This window comes from Colletotrichum abscissum (genome assembly GCF_030869225.1).
Source record: "Colletotrichum abscissum strain IMI 504890 chromosome Unknown Scaffold_2.1, whole genome shotgun sequence".
NCBI lineage: Eukaryota > Fungi > Ascomycota > Sordariomycetes > Glomerellales > Glomerellaceae > Colletotrichum > Colletotrichum abscissum.
Window position 1 is genome coordinate 1,992,103 of NW_026850098.1, and position 17,196 is coordinate 2,009,298.

At 53.1% G+C, this 17,196-nt stretch overlaps 5 protein-coding genes across 5 annotated transcripts; 2 read left to right on the forward strand and 3 right to left on the reverse strand.

The window, feature by feature from the left end:
- Positions 1-773: 773 nt before the first annotated feature.
- Positions 774-1,019, forward strand: CABS01_01308 (uncharacterized protein; the record flags this gene model as incomplete). The annotated part of the gene is made up of 1 exon (XM_060534688.1): positions 774-1,019. A coding segment is annotated over one exon (246 nt), but the record flags the coding sequence as incomplete, so codon positions are not given.
- Positions 1,020-3,835: 2,816 nt separating this feature from the next.
- CABS01_01309 (uncharacterized protein) lies at positions 3,836-10,204 on the forward strand (the record flags this gene model as incomplete). The annotated part of the gene is made up of 4 exons (XM_060534689.1): positions 3,836-3,882; positions 4,054-4,588; positions 4,650-4,737; positions 4,788-10,204. 4 exons carry the CDS (start codon positions 3,836-3,838, stop codon positions 10,202-10,204), a joined length of 6,087 nt encoding a protein of 2,028 aa, XP_060401767.1.
- CABS01_01310 (uncharacterized protein) lies at positions 5,416-5,649 on the reverse strand (the record flags this gene model as incomplete). The annotated part of the gene is made up of 1 exon (XM_060534690.1): positions 5,416-5,649. The coding sequence occupies one exon, from the start codon at positions 5,647-5,649 to the stop codon at positions 5,416-5,418; it is 234 nt and encodes a 77-aa protein (XP_060401768.1).
- A 1,453-nt stretch (positions 10,205-11,657) lies between the features above and the next one.
- Positions 11,658-12,302, reverse strand: CABS01_01311 (uncharacterized protein; the record flags this gene model as incomplete). The annotated part of the gene is made up of 1 exon (XM_060534691.1): positions 11,658-12,302. The coding sequence occupies one exon, from the start codon at positions 12,300-12,302 to the stop codon at positions 11,658-11,660; it is 645 nt and encodes a 214-aa protein (XP_060401769.1).
- Positions 12,303-12,483: 181 nt separating this feature from the next.
- On the reverse strand, positions 12,484-16,189 carry CABS01_01312 (uncharacterized protein; the record flags this gene model as incomplete). Its single annotated transcript, XM_060534692.1, has 2 exons — positions 12,484-15,891; positions 16,172-16,189. 2 exons carry the CDS (start codon positions 16,187-16,189, stop codon positions 12,484-12,486), a joined length of 3,426 nt encoding a protein of 1,141 aa, XP_060401770.1.
- Positions 16,190-17,196: the final 1,007 nt, after the last annotated feature.

Here is a 17,196-nt window from a genome sequence, read left to right on the forward strand (position 1 = left end):
CGGTAGGATGTCTTCCGGGCGCGCTCACGGGCATCTATCGTTAGAGAAACAGTACCTACTGTCCAAGGCTACTGCAGAGTATTTGACGGCAAACGCACAGAGGGAACCGAGTGGAAGGAAAGCTGAGGAAACAAAGGCGCATGCAGAGGCGGTAGAAACAAGTCTTGCGTTGCTTTACCTGCCAGTGGCGCCGCTGCGTACCTGCGCCGCCCCCCGCATACCCGCGCAGAGTCAAAGAGTCTTGATGTCTTGGTCTTGGTGTACTACACCGCACTAGACAGAGTGACGGTCAAGACAATGTCCACGAATGGTCGGTGATGTTGGTGGTGTAAGAAGTCGAGCGGCTGGTCGGATTCGGTAGCAGCCGAAACGCAGGATAGCTGGGCGGCCAAAGCTTGATTGATTAGCCTTTTGGGACCATCCGACCTTTACTAATCAGCTGGTGCCCTCGGTCTTCGCAGCACGTAATTCACAGAGGGTGAAATCACTGGAACTTGTGGAAGCAGGGCACTCTTGTCTCTTGAATCTTGAGTCTCGAATCTAGCCCTCGTGGGCAACCTCCGCCGTCACAGGGGAACCCTCGCCAGCTGTCTCCACTGTAGAGGGTGCGCCAAGAAACATCGAAGCCCCTGACAAATCTCAAGGAACACTGGGAATCTCCCATTCCTTTCTCTCACCCAAAATCCCTCCTCACGCCCTCGTGACCATCCATCCATCGCCTTTAGCACACTACGGAAACAGAGCAAGAAGACTCTCGCAGTCACACAGACTCAGATACCTCAGCCCTTTTCTCTTCAGTCCACCACACCAAAGTCGACTGTCTGAGCTGCTGCAGACGTGCCCCTGGCGCCGCCGGCTTCTTCCCTGTATCCGCCATCCGATTCCCTGGAGTCCTGGACTGCAGCTGGCTCTCCCCTACCTCACCTTATCTTCCCACGGCTCGACCTAATTGCCCGCTGCAGGTGTATCTGTACAGCTGCACTCGTCGACGGAGTGAGAGAGAATGCGACACTGTTTAACTCCATTGTTTTATATTACTAAAGGATTGCCGCAGTATCTATAGACGCTACCCTACCCTTAAATTCCGTACTATATAACCTTAACCTTTTTTATAAATTACTTATCCTTTTTTTTATTCTATCCTCTTTCTTATTAAAAAATTACTAAAATTATAGTTTTAATAACTTATTAATAAGCTAGTATTATTATTTAAAAAATAGGTAACTTATTTTTATATATAAGTACTAAAAGTCTTATTATTATAAAAATAATAATAAATATACTAAAGTATTTAAAAGAGTTTTTTAATAAACTTTTAATACTATTTAAAATAATTATTTTTAAATTATAAAAAAAAAGCTAAAGTATTATATTAATACGGCCCTATCTGTTTTATTAATATTAATAATACCCTTTTTAATATAAGATATATTAATAATATTTTATAGTTACGTTACTATACTTTATAAATCGTATTTAACATTAATAAGGTTTTTAGCGTTATTTACTAAGTTTTTTATTAAGGTCGTTATTATAAAATTAGTTTAGTTATTAATATTTTAATAAGTATTTTAACTTAGCTCTTATAGCTTTTAAAAAAAGGCTTTTAAAGGACTTATAATTAGATTTTTTATTTATTACGAGCGAAGTTATTATAGTTAAAACTATAATAATTAAAATTATAATAATTAAAGCTATAATATTACTTATAAACCTCGATAATAAGTAGTTAATAATATAGTTATCTTTTTCTTATAATAAGCTTAAAAAAGTATTTTAATTTAAGTACTAAGTAGGTATTATACTATTTTATTAAAACTATATTTTTATACTTATAACTTAGAAAGAATTAACTTTCTTCGATAATAAGGTACTTAGAGAGAGAATGCGAGCGAGGAAAAGGACGAGGACGAGGTGCCTTGCTGCATAACGGGTACACATGTCACCCCAGAACCGAGGATAGCTCTGCCAAAAGGCGATTGCTTTCCAGAGAGAAGGCGTTCGACTCTTCATGTTTCGATCAACCAGGAGTCCCAGGACATCCGCAGTTCAAAGGAGACACGCGGGCTGCACAGGGGAATCACCGTTGCCTCGATCAAAGGTTCTATTCTCGGACCTCTCTCCTCTGCTAAGCGCAGGTAGGTTTCTGATGCGAGGAATGCACCTTAGTACCTTCTTTTCTCCCCCTCCCTCATGGCGAGGCCAGCGGCAAAGTTAGACGTCAATTGTCAAACAGCAAGGGCAGGCTGCGTGTGTTTCCACATATGGCCAGCAATTGGCCGAGTCTATCATCTCTGGTCTTTAGGATGTTCCTCTGCACTCTGGTATTACGGAGTACTGCACAATTGTTCGACGAAGCGCCGACCTTCAGAGACTCCTTGTTGCAAGTCCACGGGTCGATTAGCCCCAAAATTGAGCCTCAACGAACCATCGCTACTCCATTGGACGATGACGATGGGACACAACAAGTGTTGTCAAGGTCTGCGCTGCTCTAGTATCATTTCCAGCTACTAACACGAGTCCATCCAAATCGTTCCATACAAGTACCAGCTAAGAAGAAAAACCCCCACAAAAAGGGTCTGACTTTCCTGTTCCGATGACAAGAATAAACCACCCTAGGTCCCAAAAGACACGAGGCGAATTGCTATAGATGAGAAGAGACCACCGGCCAGACAGACACCCTGGACCAGACCCAAAGACCAGAAAAAGAAAGAAGATAAAAAGAGTCAAGACGGATGGAATGGAATGGGGCCTCTGGTCGGCCCTGGACCCCTCCATCCCGAACATCGTGGGTTTCGACGCTGAAACAGAGTCGACGCACGCCACGGCGTCGTGGTGGATAGAACAAGGTTCTAACCCCTGTCAGCCTTGCCGCCAGCCCAATCACCGCCCCTGACCAGTGCCGGCATGAACGACGTATCGAGAGATCTCTCACAGCACCCTGCCCACGGCCGGTTTGAGACCCTCTTCCCTCCTACACTACGCTTGTCGAGTGTCTACTGTCAAGTATCTCATTTTTGCAACTCGACTCTTCAGAAGGACCACACATCATTTTAGCCGATTCTGGCTCTGGGATTGGCTTAGACCATCCGCTGAGGTAACATCTGGCCGGGTCCCCCAGAACCCTCATACCGAGAATAACCTTGGAAATAGGCTACCACACTATGCCCGTCCCATGAGACGAGGCCGGGTACTTCGTACGGATACTCTGGTCTGCAGCGTCTGCAGGTACTGCTGGTCTTCTCTGGACCGCCGTGCCTCTTCATCGTGTGTCCCTGGCGTTACGTCTTCCTGCTCCCTCATCTTGCTCCAGCGCGGTAGCCCATACGTAGACGCAGCCGCAGGATCACCGTCCATCCATCCATCCATCCGTACCTTTCTTTACACTACCGCATCCAAATCTACTCTGAGTCTCTGACTATCCGTACCTGGCCTTCCACCATCTGCACACACCCCCCTCCCGGTTTGTCAGTCTGCCGGCTACTCTGTTCTCCTTCCCTCTTCGTCTGTGCCCCCCGTCTTCGCTCTCCACTCTGGTGCGTCCCCGAAAGCGTATCGAGAGAACATCCGCCTCTGCTCGTCCTACCGCGCGCCCTCACACATCTCCGTCCTGTCATCCTTCATACTATCTATCTGCCACTTCGTGTGTACATCGTGGGGCATCTTTCCTGTCATGTTTGTCTTTGTTTGATCGTGGAATGCAACCATAGTACGAGGCATTCTCACAATGATTCGTTTCCTTCACTAAGACTTTTTTTTCTTTCCTTCAACATTCCCCCATTGACTGGGTTTTTTCGATTCTCCTCCCGGCCGGCCCGCGGCCCCGACAAACGAAATGTTCATTCCAGGAATTGTTCAGGCCTTGGTCTCGGCCCTTACCTTGTTAGTCACCCGTCATCACCTCCATCGTCGACGCCAGTTAGGGACAGTTGGGAGCCTCAAATGTGAAAAGAGGCATGGAAGAAACGATCATGGGCATGGGAGACAACTGAAGAGAGGAAGGAACCGCGAGAACGGAGGGAGAACATTTGCGCTAACCATCCTGATTCACAGTGGAATCGTCATCCAAGCCGCGACGCCCGCCGTCTTTCCTTTAGCAAAGGGCCATGGCTCAAAGATCTTTCGGGACGGCCTGAGGCTGGTCCTCATCACATTCCTTGTATCATCCGCCCTGTGGGCTCAAATAGACTTCACCGGCATCACCCTCGACCCAACCTCGACTGCCGGATGTCAAGTCGCCGTAATTTTTACTACAATCTTCGATCAACTCGCCCGATTCACCATCGAGCAGTTCTTGCTATGGGCTATCAACGCGAACGCGAGAGCGCCGGCGAGCGCCATGGTCTACCAGGCGGTCCTCGGCGTGCGATTCATTCTGGGCGGCGTATTTGTTGGGTTCCAGAAGGCTCAGATTGCCACCGTTTGCGTTGCCAGGAATGATCTTCTGGCTATCGGTGCTGTTGTCATGGTCACAGACTTTGCCGTGATTGCTGCGCTCGCCTTCAGAGCCAACTCGATTGGCATCACGAGTGTGCCGGTGAAGAAGGCCATCTTCTGGGTCATTGGCGCCCTCGCCCTCTGGACGGCGGTACGTATTTCACGCCATTGCTTTGACACATCATAATACTAATCACACATCATCTTGATAGACAAGTATCCCAATGCTTCTGGGCATAGACACTATTGAGCTGATCTTTAGAACTGCTCTTCCCGCCACTGGCCTGTCAATCCTTCTCAGTACGTGCCGAGCCTTCGACTCGCTGCGCTTGTTTGCTAACACTTCCCAGGCATCCTTACAGGCTCTCTGGGAGTCTTGCTACCCCCTCGCCAAAAGCAAGAAGTTCATCCGGATGCCCAGTCCCCACGAAACATCAGTTCCAGCAGAGACCTCTCAACTTCAGACACTGACTACCCGCCGTCGCGATACGAGGACCTCAAAGGAGGCACAATTACTACTGTCACGACTTTCAACCAACCTGTTGACTTTGGTGGAGGTGTCGGCGGCGGCGCTCTGCCCACCATGCCTAGCATCGCTCCGGGTCAGGCATCTACCGGTGTAGGCGGTGTTCCCGTGCAGGGCCAGCTCTTCCCACCGATTCGGGCGCAGACGGCACCTCCCAGGCAAAGCAGGAGCATGGACGCGAGACCCAACATCATGAAGGGACGGAGTATCTTCGACAAAATTGGACCGGGCTCGAACATCAAGAATGCTATATCCAACCCGATCCTCCAGGACAGCGGAGAGCAGAACCCCCTGAGCAAGATCGCCACCATCGACCTCGCCACGGCCGCAAAGAACGACAGGGAGAAGAGAGGCAACGACTTTACTTCGATGCAAAGGAACTCGAGCTTCAACGCGCAGCGCCCGGCTCCCAAGCCCCCAGCGATTACTCCGGAAGAGGCTCTCAAACGTGCTCAGAGTGGAAAGAGGAAGGAAATTGGGCTGAAGTCGCCTCCTGCGGAACCGCAACAACTCCGATCGGTTGGGCTCATGTCGAATCCCCCCGCAACGACTTCGTCCGCCCAGCTGTCCCCCGGCGTAGAGGAAATCAGACGCAGATCCCCCAGGCAAATGCCAGAGACCCTCCAGCAGCTCGAGAACGAAAAGAGACCGGTCACGCCCCCGCAGACCGTACCTGTGAGCAGCATCTCTCCGCCTCGGCCACAACGCCCGGAAAGACCCCTGAGCCCCTTTGAGACGATGGACAGATCAGCCAGCCAGCGTACTGTGGAAAGGACTATGAGCCAGAAGACGCAAAAGACCCTCGACCGTTCCGTGAGCCAGAAATCCTCTACTGCGACCGAATTCACAGTTGCATCACCGCCCCTTGGTCTCGTACCTCCGCCTCCACCCAAGAGCGCCGCTCGTTTGATGTCACCTACCAAGAAGCCGGATCTACCACCAACCTGGCCGATTCAGACCGCCGTTGACCCGACAATCCGTCCCTCCAGGCAAAAACCTCTTTCGCCCAAGACACCTGGAGGCAGCAGTTTACAGCGACGCCCGACGGGTGGCCTGCCATCGAACCCTAGAGCGATGGCCATGAGGCCTTTGCCCAAGGACGCAGTTCAACAGGAGCAGACTGTCATGTTCGTGAACAAGATCCAGTACAATGACCCGACGGCAGTGCAAAGCATCATTGAGGGAGCCTCGAACCAGGCCGCCAAGACGCCTCATATGCAGTCTCCTGGGCCAGGGCTCAAGTCATCAGGGTCCGTCGTTCATAGACCTCGCCCGATTCCGAGACAGCAGGGCAAGGACCGCCAAATCTTCCCAGCAGAGAACTCTCCTAACCACAGGCGGAGCAAGTCAGGTGGTTCCATCATGAGCAGGAAATCAATTCTGTTATCGAATCCTGGCAGCCCGACTCAATTGCCACCTCTGCCACCACCACCAAAGAGCGCCGGTAACCATCCTGTACGCGCACTGCCAAATGACACCAAGAGCATGACCTTCGATGAGAAGATGGATCTTTTCTTCCCGGGAGCTCTTGGCAACTCTGAGGCGGGTGTCCAGCCCAGAACCCCAGTTCCCGAGATGCCCATGGTTCCTTTGGCCTTCAAGCCTGCGAGCAACTCGGGAGGTGATGAGAGAGATGCATGGGAATCAGGAAGCAGTCGGGATCAGTCCAAGCAGTCCGATCGCTCGACCAAGACGTCCATTCGGACCCAGAGTATTCTTGATATCGAAGAGTCAGTTCGGCCAGATCTGCCTCGCAACACCTCCAAATTCAGCGTTGATACCTCCGTTATCACTGGAAGACCTGATGAGCACGACTCTTGGATTCCTGCGTTACCTGTCAACGACACCGCGGAGATCAAGCGAGCATACGACGGAGCAAAGCGCCAGTCATCACCTGTGCTTCCGGTTCGCAACCTTAGTCTCTCTGAGTTCAGCGAGACGAGGACCGTCAGGACTCGAGATGAAGAGACCACGACAAACTGGGGATCCATTCACTCACCTGTCGCGCCGGTGAACATCCAAGAGGCTACGCACATGCCGAAGCCGACTTGGATCCAGCCTCGCGACTTATCCATGATCAGCCACAACGACGGCAAGGAGGTCATGACAATCATGCTCGATGCATCTATTGAGCATGAGAGAGACGTGGAAGCCCCGCAAGAGGCTCGCGAAAGCCCCGTCAACCTTCCAGAGGTGAGCCTCGCAAACAGAGGTGCTCGCTGGCATCGTCGCATCGGCGACGAGAGCATCACATTCACTGAGCGCAAGGAGCCGGTGCAGTCGCGCAGACAGCCGCCTCCGAGAGCTCTCCAGCTCAGATCTCCCGTCAAGAAGAACGCGATCGTGATGCACGCCGCAGAGCCTTCTCCATTGGAGTCGCCGCAACACGCCTACGAAATGATTCAAGCGCAACTCAAGAAGCTGGAACAGCCGAACCGCGACTCGTACGAAAGCCAAGGACAGAGAATTCGTCTTCTGGAATCTTTGGAAGCTGAAATGGGTCAGCAAGAGAACCAATGGCACGAGATGCAGCATGGTCTCAGCCGGGACTCCATGTCGACAGTTGGAACGACGTCGGTCCGCAACTCGCAACACGAGTCTGCAATTGTCAACTCACGAAGCCTTGCCCAGATTGACGAGTCGCTGCAAGAGATTCCCCAGCGCAACAACATTGCGTTAGACCGGCGCAATTCCCGCCGCGCTCGGATGGGCAGCATGAGCAAGTCGTCGTCTGAAGATCTGAGGACGCTAAGCGCGTCTTCCCTCTCTTCTGACGGCACCAACAACAACCGCACCAGTCTCTGGCAACAGCGACTTGCGGATGCTCAAATGGAGTATATGGAGAACGCTTCTGAACTATTGGCAAAGAGAAACCTCAATTTCTTGTCTGTCTCAAAAGCGCCCTTGAGTGCGACTGCTGCGGCGTTGCAGCTTGGCAGTCCTACCCCACCGGACACCGACGAGGAGTCCGACGGCGCTGACGGTGTCAACGCTCAGATACTCGCGAGGCTCATGCCGAACGAGCGAGCTCCCGCACCCCCAGAATGTCTGTGGAAACCCGACTCGCCAGTTTATTTTGAGCGCGAACCACCGCTGCTTTGGGCTCCTCCCGCAAACCATGGCGTCGCGTCTAAAGTTACTTCCCCCAATGGCGACACCTTACCTGGTATCTCCGTTCGCCCTGCGACACGCAAGGTCTCCGATCCCCTAAATATCGTGAGCTCGCAACTTTGGCAGCCCGATCATACTGCTGCTAAGAAGCTGCGGCCCACCTCCGGACTTTGGCGTGTCTCTTGGAGCCCTGAGCCCATCAAGGATAACTTCCAACAGCCCCAGCGTCCCCTGACCCAACGTCCACCAAGACGTAGCAAGCGTGTCACACTGTTGCCCGATATTCTTGAGAGCCCGCAACCCCTTCCTGATAAGAGAGGTACGCTCGGTATCTTCCAGTTCCCCTGGGGCGAGAAGTCGGACACCGCCACCGTCCAACCGCGTGGGCCAAGTCATATGTTTATGGCTATGCCCGGTACTATGTCAACTGGTGGACCTGCAGTACGTGCCGCATTAGAAGCTCGCGCAAAGCAACTCGAAGCTCAAGAATACTCCTCTTCCTTCTTTGACGACTACGACGACGAGGAAGAAGGTGACGACGAAGTGTCTGATATCGAAGACGACGAAGACAGTGACGACGGCTTCGACGAGACCACCCTCTGGGAAATCGCCAGTCTACTCCAGTCGGATCAGGTCCCGTCCAAGAACAGTCTACTCCCCCAGCCTATCACATACCGCCCAGAGTCCTTTGCCGAGGAGTACATCTCTGAGCGCTCTCAGTCAGAGTACGAAGACTCCGAAGACGAGAAGACGGCTGAGGATAACGACGACCCCAAGCACGACTCAATGGTCATCACCATCGCCGCCGAGGACTTTGCCTCCTCGCCGGAACCCGTCTCCCTTCTCTGGACCCCTAAGCCAAAGCATTTCATCAGCCGTCGCACCTCAACAGGTCTTCCGCAACCCGATGCCCGTGTCTGGGGAAGCTACCTCGACAAGATGAGCGCCCCTGCCCGCGTCCGCGAGCGTCTCCCAGAGCCTGCCGTCATCCACAGCACTTCTCTCTGGACCGCGCCTGCGAAGAAGCAAAAGCTGGCCCAGTCCAACACTCCCCTCTGGAGCAAGCCGCAACAGCAGCAGCAGCGCAAGAGCAAGAAGACGTCCATGTGGGCTGCCAGACCCGCCGTCATCTACACCGAGTCTACCGGCTTGTTCAACCCCAGCCACAAGCGCGCGTGCTTCAGAACAACCTCTGCACTCCCCGTCGGCCTCGGCATGCCCTCCGCCGCCCGCGTGACGTCCGAGGAGCTGCCCCAGCTCGAGTCGTTCAGCCTCTGGGCCCCTACACCCGCAGAGACCCGCATCGAAGACTGGATGTCCCTCGCCGTCGCTAGACCCAGCTCCCGCGCCTCGTCTGGCCGCTCCACGCCATCCTTGGATACCGCATCAACACGATCCGACGATGAGGAAGCCGTGTCCGACTTTGAGCCGCTCCCCGAGGTCCCCGCCGTCAAGCAACCGACATGGTGGGATTCCCTCAAGTCCCAAATGTCCGCTCAACCGCAATCTACCCAGCCTGAGCCCCTCCGCCGCACAACAGCGACGGCAGCGCAATGGGAAGCCGCCCTGAGTGAGGCCATCGGTGCGATCCCCTCACCGCGTCTCGTCCGCAAGGCTTCCACGCCGTCAGAGTGGGCAGAGGCTCTCAACCGGGCCGTGTTCTCATCCTCCTTCAACGCAGCGACGTCGCACCCGGCCCTCGCAGGCTCCGTGACGACGACAACAGTCTGCGACCCCGCCGTCGCAAACCCAATCTTCTTCGCCTCGGTTCCTTCTACCGTCGTGCCCCTCTGGACCGCCCCCGTCGTCACGATCCCCAAAGACACGGGAATCATGTGGATCCCTCCCACCAAGCCCCGCCGCCACGCGCACGACACGACGCCCATGAAGCCCGAGGACCCTGAATCCCGCCGCCTGCGCATCAAGCGCACCAAGAAGATGGGTGGTACCAGCACCGACCCGTCCACCTTTGGCCTAGTCAGCTTTGACGGCCAGGCCATGTGGAACGACGTCTACGGCGCCGAGCTCAGAAGCAGGAGCGTCACGCCTCTGGGTGGTAACCGGTACTGGATCGCGGAGGACGTGGCTCAGGAGTCTGTGGAGGAGGAGCTGATTATCCAGTTCGGGTGAGAAAATTGTCGTGTTTGGACAAAAGATTGGAAAAGGATATCCAGATTTAGGAAAGAACAGGATCTGAGATTTGTGGTCTCAGGGAAAGGAAATCGGTGACACGATGTAAGAAGAAATCAGTGGTCCTTCTTACATAGCGTTTTTTTTGTTTCTGCGAGGTTGTGGGGAATTCCCTTCTTTTTCTAAAAGGACTTTCGCAGTCACACCCACACACTCAAACAGTGTTTCTCTTTTTTTATCTTGTCTAGTAGCTACAAAAGCTTCAGGTGTTCCCACGTTGTTTCCCTGGATGACTGATGTGTGTGTGTGTGTGTGTTTCTGCGTGTTTATATGTCTTCTGGTCACTACATCGTGGTAATACGATTTACCCCGTATATCCCCGATTAATTTACACCCCAAAGTCAGAATGTCATCAACCACAAAGAGCCACACTACCGGAAAGCCAAAGAGGCAGAAAAATAGTGAGTGTCAAACGGCAAAGATCATTTCTCTCCATTTATCACGAGTCATCGTGCCGACTCCAAAGCGCGCGTGCTGTCCGCCTACCACCTATCCATCCAGCCAAGTAAAAGAAGTCGACACACGTCAAGCCTACCCACGTAGCAACCATCCAAAGAAAGAGGAAGTCATAATAGCTCATAAATATTGTGGGGAGCCCGGCTCCAACGGCAGCGGTTAAGCCCAGCCAAAACGGTGGTTTTCTTCCGACTACCACGACGAAGAACGTTTCCGTCAACTGAAAGGGTCCTGAAACCCCCAACAGAGAGGACCCGAAGATGGCCAAAGTATGCTGGTTACTTGCCATCCCTTCCCCCCCCAAACCTCTACTCTCATATACGACAGAGTGTAACATGATGAACTACACCTCGAGTTCGTCAACTACTTGGCCAGTCCATGTAATTCTTCTTCTCCATCAATCGTATACGTCTACAACTTCCGGTCTCAACACTAATCAGTCACATCCACACAAACGGAGACTACAAAAAGAAGAAGAAAGAAAGAAAGAAAAAAAACTTGATGAAATATTTATCATTCATTAAACCCATGTACACATCTTCAGTATATCCTGCTTCATCTTCATCGTCTTCGCGACGTCACGTCATTATCCCCATACTGTTCTCCATCGCCACAACCCCTCTGGAAAAAGTCCATTAACCCCTCCTAATCCCATTTCCCGTCCATTTTGGGAAAAAAGACCGGGTATCTCTCGACCTGTTTTGTTGGCCCGTCATGGTCCACGTTTCCTTTCCCATCAAAACAATGGAGTATGCTTAAATAAAGTCGCCAGTGTAGACGGAAACTAATGCGAAAGAGCATACGAGCCTAGGTTGAATACTGATGATTCCTGCCAGACATTGCGACGGCCCCTCCAATACGAAGAAGAAAGGCATGGTTGCATGGCGGAGGACGGGGAGAAGCGCCTGCTCATTAATATTGTCTTTGCCATGATGGATTATTGGGATGGAAGCAACAAGAAGACCACCATACGCGAAGCAAAAAACATGTTCGAAAAAAAGGAGGGTAAAAAAGCCATGATATAAAACCAATGGGCCGACCAATGAACTGATCCTGTCTGTTTTGTTTTTGCCTCTTCGTCTACCCATGGCATAATGCCACTGCAAGAACTAGCTGGAAAGAGTACTAGGTCTCTAAACGAGGTAGATATTTGTTCTGGCACATGGCCCATCTTCGCAATGTGGACTACGTGTCTTGCGCGATGCTTTGATTCCAAATTCCATTTCCCTCTTCCGTTTCCTTGCCCTTTGTGTTTTTTCGTTCGCATTCCCATTTCATCATCCACCCGTTCCGTCGCCAGAGGGTGCTTGTCCTGCCATGGCATTCCATTAAACCTGGGCTCGAGGACTTGCCTAGCGAAATCGTACATGATTACGTCGTCATAAGCCTTCTCTCGTTGGTAAGAAAATAATAAAGAAGCGTTAGGGAAACCCAGCTGGAAAGGCTGGAATATGTATCTGTCTACAAGGCTTGTTGCCAGCCACAGATGTCGCCGTGTAGAAATTTTGTAGCTCGCTCGATTCGGCCGAGTCGATCGAGTCGAAAAAAGTGCCGGGACTGTCTTTTGTGTCGGATGTGGCATCGAGTGAAGAAAAGGGACAAAAAGAAACCTCCAACTGAAAACCCCCCAAACCCGTCGCTATGCAGACAAGAAAATCAACAATGTTCGTACATGTACAGGGCTGTTGTAGCCCGAGAAGGACGGACAGTCCGTCATGCTGTCAAGGTTCCAGATGTTGTGATTCAACATCTCTTGCCTAATCTCAGCTGACCGTCATCATTTGCATCCGCTGTAAGCCGCCTGACGGCGAAGCGTCAACTGATCCACGACCGAGTGCAGAATTCGCGCTTCTGCTGTGAGGCAATTTCTTCGGCGGGCTAGATGGAGACGGAGTATGCTCTGGGGTGAAGACCCGGGTAAAGGCCGGGCTATCGTTGTGCTGCCGGGGTGTTCTGGCAGGGCTCGATGTAAGTTGGTCTGCGCGACGGATGACCTCTGACAAGATGTCTCGGAGATCGCCTGCGCGCTTGACGAGAGCCTTCAGGCTGTTGGTGCCAAAGTGCAGCTTGTCGTCGCGGGCGGCGGCGTCGGAGACGGATCGTTGCTGCATGGCGTCCAGGACGGACCTGACAATATCGGTAACGTCGTGGCCACCCATGTTGATGTTATTCTCCGGCGTTCTTGGTCGCGGCGGAGGAAGCTCATCCGGAGCGGGACTGTTTCCGCCAAAGATGTCGTCGTCTGGAGAGAAGACCGAACGTCTACGACCAGCGGGGCGTTCACGAATGACGGCTGTTTTGGAAACGTTGATCTCGTGTACCTCATCAAAGGGGTCTTCCTTCTCGATGGGGTCCGGCGACGCAGCGTCGAATCCGCTCATGATAGAGGATGAGTCCACGTCCATGCCCTCCAACTCATCTTCATCAGGCGACGCGAGTGCAATGATACCCTCGGCTTCCTCCCAGAGACCTGCGTTGGAGCCGCCGAGCATATCCAGATCTCGGCCATGGCGACACAAACGCTTGAGATCGTTGACGAGCAGCGAGAGCTCTCTAATGTGACCGGAATGCTGCTTGAGGCTAGGTTGTGACGCTTGAATAGAGGCGGGAACAACCATTGCGAATGCGTTTTCGGTTTCCTTGTCTTCGCTCTCGTTGCCACCAAACTCAAAGTCATCGTCCCAGTCCTCGCTGACGGTCTTGCTACTCAGGCCCCAGGTGCCGAATTTGGGATTCACGGGTCCTCTGTCTGTAGGATCGTGGACTACTGGCACACTTTGGCTGCGAACGTGCATGGCTGAGGGTCGCATCCGGATAGCGGCGCGACCACCTCTGATATCGAGTTCCTGCTTTCCATAGGCGGTCTTGGGTCTGAAGGAGCTGCCCAGGTCGGTCTTCTCTTGAGTTGGCTCACTCCAGTCAAATATGTTGCTTCTCGGCCTCTCGCTAGGGTCGTGCGTTGCATCGGCGTTGCCGTTACCGCTAATGTTCGCAAGCGCCATGCGCAAATTAGGGCTAACGCCACGCGAGTTCATCGAGCTAGGAGGCGATAGCTGGTTGCTGTAGGCCATTTCGTCTTCGTCGCGTGCCCAATCTTCATCGAAATCGTCTTCGATAGAAAGGCGACCAAAGTCCTTGCTTCCGAGCGAGTACTCGTTCGAAGGGCGTTCCAAGCTGTAGCGCGGTGCCATGGTATCCGAATCGGTACGAATTCTGGGTTCATGATGAACACGTACCGGCGTCGGCATGTTTTCGTCCTCTTCCATAATCCTCTCGTTAGCATCCCACGAGTGACTGAGCATTTCCTGGATGGACAGCCTCTTTGCTTTGGGATGACCGGCAGTGCTTGGGGGCGACTCATCAAACATGTGGTCGAGTGGGGTTTCCGCTGCGCGATTGCGATCGGATTCGGCAGTTCGCAACGAGTCAAAGACAGTATCGCTCTGTAAGTCCGTGTCATAATCGTCGCCAGAGATAAATCTAGCATCGAAATCGGAACTGTTCATGGTCGAACTGCGGTCTGTCGTAGCGCTGCGATTATAAGCAGCTAGCGCTGCCGAACCCTGAGAACTGCCAGAAGGATGTATCGAGCGGGGAGATGGAGTAACGCCTCCCGACGAGGAGCCAAGTCTAGAAACGTCGACGTTGAAGCTGGAAAGACGTGAAAGCGGCGGCAAGGGCGACGAAGAGTTGCGACTGCGAGTTCTGAGGTGCGTATTGGAAGTGGGGTCAAGGCTGGCGGCAGGGTGATGCTTTGGCGACGTTTGAGACTCGTCTGCAGGCGCAACAAGGTTGTTGTCTTGCGCTTGCGCCTGGCCGGGGGATGTCGTCGTAGGCGCAGACACATGCCGCTTATTCCCACCACCACCACCACCACCTTTGGATCCCGCCCCGCGTTTTGTTCGTCGGAGGCTGCCAGCTCTTGGCATCCAGTTCGGGGAGTTGAAATGCATTGTGAGCGATCGGTGTGTGCGCTTTGTCGGTGTATCTTCTGGTGTTGACGGGGTGTTGTCTTCTTGTGATTCTCTCTCTGTTTCCTTCTCACCATGAGGTTCCTCGTTTGTGTCGTCGATGGCTGATGGGGGATCTTCGACAAGCACCAGGGCTTCTTCAACGGGCGCAACCGAGTCTCCCAGCATGCCACTCCTTATTAAGTAAATATCTTGCTTCTGGCTGTCGGGTACTAGTATGCGTTTTGTTGTCGCCGATCGGGTGCTGGGACTCCTGTCAATTATACGGTCAGGCACGCTCCGTGCAATGACATTTGCTCTGCGATTGTGGAAAAAAGAGGTCCACTTGGTTGTTGATTTTGTTTTTTGCTGCAGGGTCGATTCGCCTTGGGGCCGCGGTGGCACGAGACCTTCTCCTGCTTCTTGAAGATATTGGTCAAAGGAGAACTTTGGTTCTGCGATCGGCTCGATGTGGTTTCCGTCGTAATTGATCTGGTGCAAAGTGGCAGATCGTTGGTGGCTCGTCGCTGGTCGGCGAAGACTGGGAAGGTGTGTCCTGGAGCGACGGCGCATTACAGCACCATTCTGATGTGCCGAGGGCGGGCGCTTCACCAGTTTATTCGGAGGCAAAGGAGGAGGAATAGAACCGGTAGGCGAAAGAATGGGAGCGGCTGAACCGTGAGAGAAAGCGACAGACTGATTATCGAAACCCAAACTCGACCTGATGCTTCCGTGTTGTGACAAAGGCCGTAGTGACAGGCGTCTCATCCAGGACCCACTAGAGGAAACCGAGTCTCTCGTATCCTCATTGACCGAGGGCGCAGTTGCTTGATCTCCCTGCTTCACGTAGGACGCTCTCCTGCTGTGCAATATGGAGGGCGCAAAGTTGAAGTGAGAGCTGAGAGGACGGCGGGGGCGCGCAGAGGGTTCGGCCGGGGCGTCGTTTGGGTTTGAATTCGAATTCGAGTTCGAGGTAAAGGAGAAATGAGTGGGAAGTGGCGTGTAGCAGGCGTCGTCGAGGGTCGGCAGCTGGGCAACAGAACTGGTGCCGGGCCGTGAGGAAGAGACGGGAGGGCTGCTCAGTCGATGATTCGGAGGAATGTCTTGGTCTGAGACTAGTATCCTCCTGTTGGAAGAAGACTGTGTGGAACTCGAATCGTCGGGATGAGCAAACACTAGACCTACAGCCGCTGCAGCAACGGCAGTGCCAGTTCCCACGAGCTAATGAGGCGACGAGTCAGCAGGCAAGATGGGATGAACCAGGCAAAAGAGGGACAAGATATCAGGGACACCGGTGCTGCGTGCTGGGAAGCATGGGAATGGAGGAGTATATGGGAAATGAGGAAGACCCATATAGGGCGGGAATTGGTGTGTCTACGGGAGAAGAAAGCATGCGCAACACAGTATCCGCGTGGTTGTGATCCAAGCAGGTGTTGGGGGGATGCCTGTCGGGGTGGATGGCAAAATGCTAGTAAGCAAGCATGAAGGCAATCCAACTTACACTGGGAACGGTCTGCATGATTGCAGAGCCTTATTCGACGCGGGAGAACCAAGCTACGGCTACGAGGCCCAAGACGGGCATGCGGGCGGAAGAGTCGTGGATGCTCTCGAGAGACGTGGTGAGCATCGTCAAGACATATGGGCCAATTTCTCGGGTCGTATGGTGAGGAATGCGTGCGTCGAGTCTTGATGTGTTTTCCGAGGTGTGGGTGGGTGGGTTGTGTCGCGGTCTCGGCGGGCAGAGAGAAGACGGATTCCAGGAGAGGGAGGGAGTAAGAAAGAGAGAGAAAAAAGACTGAGAAGTTGGAGAGAGAGAACAGGGGCGCAAGGTTGAATCGAAGTAAAGAAGTCCTAGACAGGGCCGTTGGCGATTTGAGCTGGTGGTGGTTGTGGTGGAGGACGTAAGGTGAGTTGTCTAGTTGAAGAGCGAGAGTGAGGCCCGAGACAGAGAAAGGGCTGTAACGGTAGGGCGAAAGAAGAATCGCACACACGTCGAGCGACCGTGATCTCACACAGACGGATTGGCCCTCGGACAATCAAGTACTACGGCCAATGGGTCCAGGAAACCCCCCCGTTGGACCAGAATAGAAGGCGAATGGAAAGAAAAGGACGCTGGGGACCGAAGAGAAGGGAAGAGGAAGAGGAGGAGGAAGAAGAAGCGCGCAAGCGGGTTGAACGCGGTAGAGGTCAGATCAAGCCAGACCCGGACACGGTGAGGTGAAGTAAGGTCCCGTCCCGGTAAAAAGGTAGGTAAGTAGAGGTAGGTAAGTTAAGGTAAGGTGAGGGCGAGTTCGAGAGTGGGTGAGGAGGAGAGCAAGGTGGGTGGAATTGGAGACGGGATGGATGGGTGGACGGGCAGACGGGGTGGGCGAGTTTGGTAGGGTGTGGTTGGTGTGTGTATGGTGTCCGTGGGAGTTTGTTCATTCGTTCTCTCGGATGGTCAAGGTAGTAAGGTCCAAGTCCGGGTCCAGGTCCAGGTGTCAAGGTCCAGGTCAAGGTGTCGGTGCTGATGCCGGTCGGTGCTGG